General features: G+C 39.4%; 1 protein-coding gene across 6 annotated transcripts in view; it reads right to left on the reverse strand.

Annotated features, from left to right (window-relative positions):
* Positions 1 to 8284, reverse strand: part of NEK1 (NIMA related kinase 1) — a 133846-nt gene extending 125562 nt beyond the window's left edge. For 4 of the 6 annotated variants that reach the window (XM_070794355.1, XM_070794353.1, XM_070794352.1 and 1 more), the window contains exons 1-3: positions 7852 to 8281; positions 4317 to 4465; positions 3803 to 3899 (exon numbers count right to left, since the gene is read on the reverse strand). In XM_070794355.1, coding sequence (XP_070650456.1) covers positions 3803 to 3899; positions 4317 to 4433 — 214 coding nt within the window. In that variant the 5' untranslated portion in view covers positions 4434 to 4465; positions 7852 to 8281. Of the gene's footprint in view, positions 1 to 3802; positions 3900 to 4316; positions 4466 to 7851 lie in introns of all 6 variants that reach the window. The other 2 variants (XM_070794354.1, XM_070794356.1) reach the window with 2 other exon arrangements.
* Between the last annotated feature and the right edge of the window lie 409 nt (positions 8285 to 8693).

Here is an 8693-nt window from a genome sequence, read left to right on the forward strand (position 1 = left end):
CTTTCCTGAAACAAAGGAAAACCACAATCTGCAGGCAGAAAGGGTTCAAAATGTTCCAAGGAAAATGAATCAGAAGTATTAATACTAAGTCATATTCTGCTGAATTTAATTCTGAAGAAAGAATTCTTTGAGAATCAAGAAAAGATAAAGCAAATTATCTTCAAGAAGAAGAGAAGCTTTATGCCGAAGTCAAACTTTTCTATAGAAACATTCAATACCAGAAGACATAATGTGCTTGTGAGGAGGAAAGTATCATTAAAGATACCTATCATGTATAAAAACAAGAGTTAGACACTCTAAGAAATGCAAATAGTAACTGCTTTGAGGGAATACATCATCCATTTGCTCATCATGAAAAAAAACTGATGAAATCCCGAAAAGTAGGAGATAAATATCTCTGAAAAGGGGTAACTAAGGTATAAAAGAATTAACAATAAGAATTCACTCTGTCTAAACATAGCATCAAGGCCAAAACAGTCTAAGAATTAAAATTTCAGAACAAAAGATTGTTAGAGATTATGATTTTATTTCAAAATGCTCAAACTACCGCACAATTGCACTCATCTCACACGCTCGTAAAGCTCAAAATTCTCCAAGCCAGGTTTCAACAATATGTGAACCGTGAACTTTCAGATGTTCAAGCTGGATTTAGAAAAGGCAGGGGAACCAGAGATCAAATTGCCAACATCCTCTGGATCATTGAAAAAGCAAGAGAGTTCCAGAAAAATATCTACTTCTGCTTTACTGACTATGCCAAAGCCTTTGACTGTGTGGATCACCACAAACTGTGGAAAATTCTTAGAGATGGGAATACCAGACCACTGGACCTGCCTCCTAAGAAATCTGCATGCAGGTCAAGAAGCAAGAGTTAGAGCTGGACATGAACAACAGACTGGTTCCAAATAGGAAAAGGAGTACGTCAAGGCTGTATATTGTCACCCTGCTTATTTAACTTACATGCAGAGTACCTTATGAGAAATGCCGGGCTGGATGAAGCACAAGTTGGAATCAAGATTGCCGGGAGAAATATCAATAACCTCAGATATGCAGATGATACTACCCTTATGGCAGAAAGCAAAGAAGAACTAAAGAGCTTCTTGATGAAAGTGAAAGAGGAGAGTGAAAAAGTTGGCTTAAAACTCAATATTCAGAAAACTAGGATCTTGGTATCTGGTTCCATCACTTCATGGCAAATAAATGGGGAAACAGTAGAAACAGTGACAGACTTTATTTTGGGGGACTCCAAAATCACTGCAAATGGTGACTGTAGCCATGAAACTAAAAGATTCTTGCTCCTTGGAAGAAAAGTTATAACCAAGCTAGACAGCATATTAAAAAGCACAGACATTACTTTGTCAACAAAGGCATGACTAGTCAAAGCTATGGTTTTTCCAGTGCTCATGTATGGATGTGAGAGTTGGACTATAAAGAAAGCTAAGTGCCGAAGAGTTGATGCTTTTGAACTGTGGTGTTGGAGAAGACTCTTCAGAGTCCTTTCGACTGCAAGGAGATCCAACTAGTTCATCCTAAAGGAACTCAGTCCTGAATATTCATTGGAAGGACTGATGTTGAAGCTGAAACTCCAATACTTTGGCTACCTGATGTGAAGAACTGACTCATCTGAAAAAGACCCTGATGCTGGGAAAGATTGAAGGTGGGAGGAGATGGGGATGACAGAGAATGAGATGGTTGGATGGCATCACTGACTCAATGGACATGAGTCTGAGTAAACTCCAGGAGTTGGTGATGGACAGGGAGGCCTGGCATGCTGCAGTCCATGGGGTCGCAAAGAGTCGGACACAACTGAGTAACTGAACTGATGTGATGATTTTTACTCTGTCAAGATGAACAAAAATCAGTGGGGAAGAACTCCAAAGATAGTAATTTCCTCATCTTTCATAACAGCCATTCAAAACAACATCAGAATTCTACTTTTTTAAACAACTTGCTCATTTTTTAAACAACTTGCTCAAGGTTTAAAATGTTCATTTTTTTTTTTTTTTTACCATTTTAGAGAAAAATGAAAAATTTGTTGTTTCAGGGCTCCCACAAGGTCTGTAAGAAACCAAAGAGGCCCATGATAAAATGAGAAGATGGTTCAGATGAGGTAGAAAAAAGGAACTGTGACCAAATGAATAGACTCACCAGATAAAATTACATCTTATAAATTTGATAAGCCAAGGCTGGAGATTCTGTGAGACACAGGAACGCTCACTCCTTGTAGTCTAGCAATTCCATTCCTAAAATACAGCCACAGGACAGATACCTAGACAAGAATGTCCAGTATAATTCTGCCTGTGACAGTAAAACTCTAAACACAACCTAAGTATTCATAACAGGAAATGGGCTAAACAAATTGTGATAGAGCCATAAAGTGCACACAATGAGAAATGCTGCAATGTTACAAGAAAGTTGTAAAGAATGGGCACAACAATACACAGTGACATGGGAAAACGCCCACGAGATATTAAGTGAAAAGAACTAGAAGCAGACATACATACATATGATCCCACCTGTTGCTTTTTTTTTTTTTAATTCCACCTGTTCTTAAACATCAAAAGCTACATACTTGTTTGTTCCACAAAGGCACAGAAAACACAGTAAGGAATCAACACGGGATTATTTTCAAAGCTTATCCTTAAGGAATGAGAATGAGCAGAGTGGAAGGAACAGGGAGCTTGGGGTCCATGCACGTGTCTACTCCTGAATACACTTCCCATGAGCATTTACTCCTTTAAAGCTAAATGGCGGTAGTAATATAACCTTATTTAAAGGCTGTGCCATCCCTTCTGAACCATTCAGATGTTTCTAAGTAAAACGTCTGAGAGAATATTTGTTGACATACATTTAAACCTTTTCTCTTGAAATACTAAGATCCTGGTGATGAAAGCAAAAAGAAACTAAAAGGTAGATACTAGGGGAAAGAAAAAGGAAATTCAAGGCCCTGGGAAGGAAGAGATGGTTAACACTGTACTCTTTACCATGAGCTATAAAGCCTTACTTCACTGTCATCATAAAATAAACTGAGTACTTTATGACATAAGGTGTTAACTGATTCATGTATTTTTTAAAGTATATTCTACTTTAGTAGATAACTTTATTTGGGAACAAGGATACTCTAATTCAGATGCTGAAATTTGTATGTAATAAGAGCCTGAAATGGTCATTTAAACTATCTTCTACTTTCAAGCTAGACTATTTTTTTATTTTGCAACTGACAGAAATTTTTGACAATAATGGGAATGAATAAACCACCTTGACCTCCCTTTAGAGAAGCTTTGTCTTACCTTAGTTCCTGCATTACCAAATATAATGGTAGATATTTCCAAAATAGCAATATTTTATAATATTTTAAGAACCTGAGAATACTTTATATATAATACACATATATATTATATACAAGGTGTATTTAATACAGTATCTCAATATTATAATAATGATGTATACAGGAGAACACTAACAAGCGGGGTACTTTCTAAAATGACAACATTTTCTCAGTGGCAGTGGTGGCAGCACTTAAAGGGAGTTTAGTTTTAAAAGGTGAAGATGACTGTTCCTGCTGTGTCTAAATTTCTGTACTTACCACACTGCCTCTTTACAAGCAACCTCAGTGACTTGACTCAGTACTAAGCTACAAAGGGACAGGGTGGCATTAGTACTATCGGAGAAGAAGGCTGACACTCATATGCATGTGTATTCAAGCAGAAATAATATACTTTTCTTTCTGAGAATAATTCACAAAAAGATCCTTAAAAGGAAAGTAGGCAGCAGTCGTCACAAGGCTTAGGAGTCTGTATCTGACCTTCAAATGATTCTCTATACTGGACAATGTTTGGATGCCGCATGTTTGCTAGCACTGCAACTTCTCTCCTTGATTCTTCCCTCTCTTTATTGGACATCTGAAATAGAAGGGGAAAAATAGTAAATTAAGTAAATAAATGATATAAAAGTCCAACCGAAAGAGAGTGGTTAAAAATAATGTTACCATAAATCACACCCCAAGTAATAAAATATAGCCAGAAGTTAAAAAGAATGAGTTGAATGCACAAAAAGATACATTTTAAGATGTTCAAATCAGATTAAGTTACAGAGCAGTACATGATGTATCTTTTTTAAACACATAAACACCAGCACATGTCACAGAAAAAAGTCTAAAAGGATTCATAGACTCTTCTGAAGTGAGTGGTTTTCTCTGCAACTACAACAGTCTCTCTTTATGTCATATGTTGCCATACTTTTTTTTTTTTTGTCTCTAACAATGAATCTGTTTGTAACCAGACTTCTGCTTGGATAACCAAACAAAAAAATACACTTACCCTTGAGATATTAATTTCTTTGATGACATATTGTCTGCCATCTTCTGTAGATCTGACAAGAATGGCTTTTCCGAATGAACCTTCTCCAATCTTCTGTACTCTAATGTATTTCTCCATGGTTCTTTTTCTAAGGCATCTTAACAGATATGCTAGACATACAAAATAAAAATAGTATCAGTTAATACTCCAGTACTTTGGCCACCTCATGCGAAGAGTTGACTCACTGGAAAAGACTCTGATGCTGGGAGGGATTGGGGGCAGGAGGAGAAGGGGACAACAGAGGATGAGATGGCTGGATGGCATCACTGACTCGATGGACGTGAGTCTGAGTGAACTCCAGGAGTTGGTGATGGACAGGGAGGCCTGGCATGCTGCGATTCATGGGGTCGCAAAGAGTCGGACACGACTGAGCGACTGAACTGAACTGAATTGATCTGAATAGAGATAAACCATGACATCTATAACAATTATAATGTTTAATTCAAATTCTAATGCCTCAGTGACTATTTTTCTTTAAAAATATATACATATAAAATCTACTTGAAGTTAAATAAACCTTACCTCACTTTTACTCATGCAATGTAGGAATAGCTAAAAGGATAAAACTTGTGATATTTAAATTCTATAAGAATACTTTGAAAAGTCAAATACTACATAGACTTGTCACATATGGAGAAAGAAGCTGACTTTTTCCTACAGTAATTATTGTCAGGATTACTTTACTACCTGCAATAAGAATACAAGTTTAATAAGACTACTTCCTAAACTTATTTGTCTAATCCCCTCTCATTAGACATTTGTTTCCAGTGTTTGCTCTTATAAAAGAACTTCAGATTAAATTTCTGCAACAGAACAAAGCCTGAATATAAAACAACAGCCTTAGGCGCTAAGGAGAAAGCGGTCAAAGTTTAGGGCTGCAAAAATCCTGAGGAGGAGGAAAAAGAACAGAACTAGTCCAAAAATGTGCATGTAAATGCCTCTCCTGTTAGACAGCCCACTCCTAAGCTATGCAACACAAGGCAAGACCAAAACAGATTAGTCCTCACAAATGACTCAAAAATGGAGTTATCAGCAGGAGACTTCAAATAACCTTGATTAATATGTTCAAGAAAATAAGAGGGAACAATGGATAAGTGATTTTTTTTAAAAAAGGAGAATTTCAACGAAGACCTGAAATGTATCTTTACTAAATGAACTCCTAAAAGTAAAATATAAAATATCAGGAATTAAGAACTCATTGCATGGGTGTTACAGCCATTACAGCCAGCAGGATTAAGTAATCTGGAAAACAAACCATCAAAAAATATTGAGGACAGAAAAAATACAGAAGAAACAAAAAGACATGGAAGGAAAAGAAGATTCAATATCAGAAAGATTTTAATTCTTAATCTTTAAATTTAATGCTTCCCTAATATAAACATAAGCTCTGGGTGTGAGGGTGATCAGACAAGCTGATTTTTAAAGTTAACATGAAAAAAAGAGCAAGAATAGCCATAGAAAACTTAGGGGCTCCCCTCATGACTCAGTCAAGAATCTGACTGCAATGCAGGAGACCCAGGTTTGATTCCTGGGTCAGGAAGTTCCTCCGGAGAAAGAAATGGCTACGGACTCTAGTATTCTTGCCTGGAGAATCCCATGGACAGAGGAGCCTGGCAGGCTACAGTCCATGGGGTCAAAAGAGCTGGACATGACTTAGCTACTAAACCACCACCACCACAGCCATGGAAATACTGAAAAAAAAAAAAAAAAAGAACAATGAAGGAAGACTTGTTTACCTGATATCAAGAGACATTAGAAAGCTAATTATGAAAGAGGCAAATCACAGGGAGTCTAGAAATACATTAAAAAAATTTTTTTTAATTTGGTGGATGACCATGGTTACATTTTAAATCTGAAAGCAAAAGATGGATTTTGAAACAAACAGTATTTTAAAAACTAGGGAACCATGTGGCAAAAAAAAAAAAAAAAAAAAAATTAAATCCATTTTCTTCACTTTATACCAACACAAACTTCAGATGATAAAAGTTAAATGTCCCTCAAATTTTTCTATATGACATCACTCTTTTTAAGTATGTCAACTATGTTCCAGAAAAAGCAGTCTGTTAGTTAAGTTAGACATCTTTCCTCACATGTTACAAGAACATCTTTAAGTCATGAATGTTTAATAAAATGATGTGCACCAAATGTGAAAAATGTTAACAGTATATGATGAAAAACTGTATCCTCAATAATATGGAACTTGAATCAAGCCTTTTCAGCTGCTTCAGCTATTTGACGGACAAGCAAGTTGTCCTAAAGGGAAACACTGGTGAAGAAATGTCAACAGCTTTCAAGAACTTACGGTACTAACTGCAACTATGATCCACACATATAGTTCTCCCAAAATAATAAATCCCATTTTAGACTGAAGGAGAAGGTCAATTTAACTCCTCAATGAGGAAAGGCCCTGTCTCATTTCTCATAATTCAAAAAAGCTGAAGACAAAAATGGGATTCCTACTAGAGCTGGTTCAAAATAATCTCCTTCTCTGAAGTCTAGTCCTCTCTGTAAGACTATTCAGACAATAAACAGTTTCCCTAGTGGAAAGTATGAACATGTAAATGGTTTATATTCATGAGATGATGCCATGTCCACGGGATTACAGTTAAGATTTACCTGGAATACAGTATCAATGCATTATGAAAATGACCTCAAAAGAACTCCCCTGGCCAAGTTCCATAACCTTTACGAAACTCCCAATTGGTGACTCTTAATGTACAAAAACCTATTTTTCCACAAAATAGGCTCCTTATCTCTCACCAAAGGAAAAAAAAAAAGTGCGCAATCTTGAAACAGATCTGTGGATCCTCTAATTTCAGACAAATCTAAAACAGAAACAAAGAACTACTCTCTCCACATATGGCTTCCCTCCATGGTCTCTATAATACTGCTGCATCATAAGAAAAGCCCATTGCTGGCAGAGATTGCCAATTATTTTTAATCCTTCAAGGTATCTCCGATGTAATTTACCATGGCAAGAACAACAAAAAAAATCTCTATGTTTTGGGGCGGATCTTACAATAGAGAATAAAAATTAGGCCTATATATTTTTTTAAAAAAGCCTTATGAACTCTAAAAGTATTAGAACTTTCAATGCCATACATGTAGACTGTTTGAAACTACGGGAAGTGGAATGTAAGATTACGAGCTAACCAGTTAACTGCTACTCGTTTTCTAATTAAACCGTGTATGCAATTTAAGACTGGAGACAAGAGATAAGCAACGTAAATGACTTGCTATCGATAACAACACTTATAATATTACTTTAATTTCATGCTCACTATCGCTTTTCTTTTTTATATCGCCTATTAATAACGTCCAAGGATTGCTTAGTAATGCTGTTCCTTAGAGAATTATCATCTCAGTGAGATGAGGCTATTTCCGTGCACCTCAGGGCAGGAGTCCGCAGCCTCCCCAGAAGGAAGTCAGGGCGAGGTCTCCCGCAAGAGAACAACCTCTCAGTTCTGCACGTCACGCCTCCCAGAGCGCCGCTCACCTCAGGACTCAGGCCGTGGGCACCTTCCGGGCCGCCGCCTCCCCCAGGGCTCAGCGAGGCAGAGCCGACCTTCCGCGGTCCAGAAAGCGCATCGGGCCGCAGCCTGCGCCGCCCGGGCCAACGCCCCGGGACACGACTCCGCGTCTCCGGACCGAACCAACCGGTTCCCGAGCCCCTGGCAACGGCGGCAGGGGGAGTGCCCCGGGCGCCGCCCCCAACTTCTCAGCGGCGGCTGCCAGCGGCCTTGTGGGGCGGGCGCATTGGGTCTGGGGGCTCCTTGACGGTTCGTGCCCCCGCCTCGCCACGCGGACACCTGATACTCGGGCGACGTGGAGAAGCGCTTAGAAGTCCCGCCTCAGGACTCCTCACAGGACGCCCCAATACCTCACAGGAGGCAGAGCAGCGGGCGGGGCGCCTCGGCGCGGGCATGTGACGTCAGCGCGCGGACCCGGGCGCTGAGCGGAGGCGGCCGGGAAGGACCTCGGGGGCGGGGCCGGGCTCCGGAGGTGTGGGCGCTGCAGGTGCCGCAGGCTGCGGGAGGAGGGGAGGGAGGCGCAGAGGGACAGGAGCGTCCTCATTCACAGGAGTGAGGCCAGGCGGCAACGGGACCGCTACGCAAGGTGATGTGGAGTAAAGCCTGTTATCGTCCCACACATATGCAAGGGAAAAGGGACTTATTTAGCTTTGTTAGAGATGTCACATTTTTAATAATTATTTGGCTGTTTTGAGTATTTCTTGCTGCATGGGCTTTTCTGAGAGAGAGAGCGGGGGCTACTCTCCAGGTGCAGTGTGCAGCCTTCTCATTGCGGGGGTTTCTCTTGCTGGGGAGGACGAGCTTTAGT

The sequence above is a fragment of the Bos indicus genome, chromosome 8, assembly GCF_029378745.1.
Source record: "Bos indicus isolate NIAB-ARS_2022 breed Sahiwal x Tharparkar chromosome 8, NIAB-ARS_B.indTharparkar_mat_pri_1.0, whole genome shotgun sequence".
Classification (NCBI taxonomy): Eukaryota; Metazoa; Chordata; class Mammalia; order Artiodactyla; family Bovidae; genus Bos; species Bos indicus.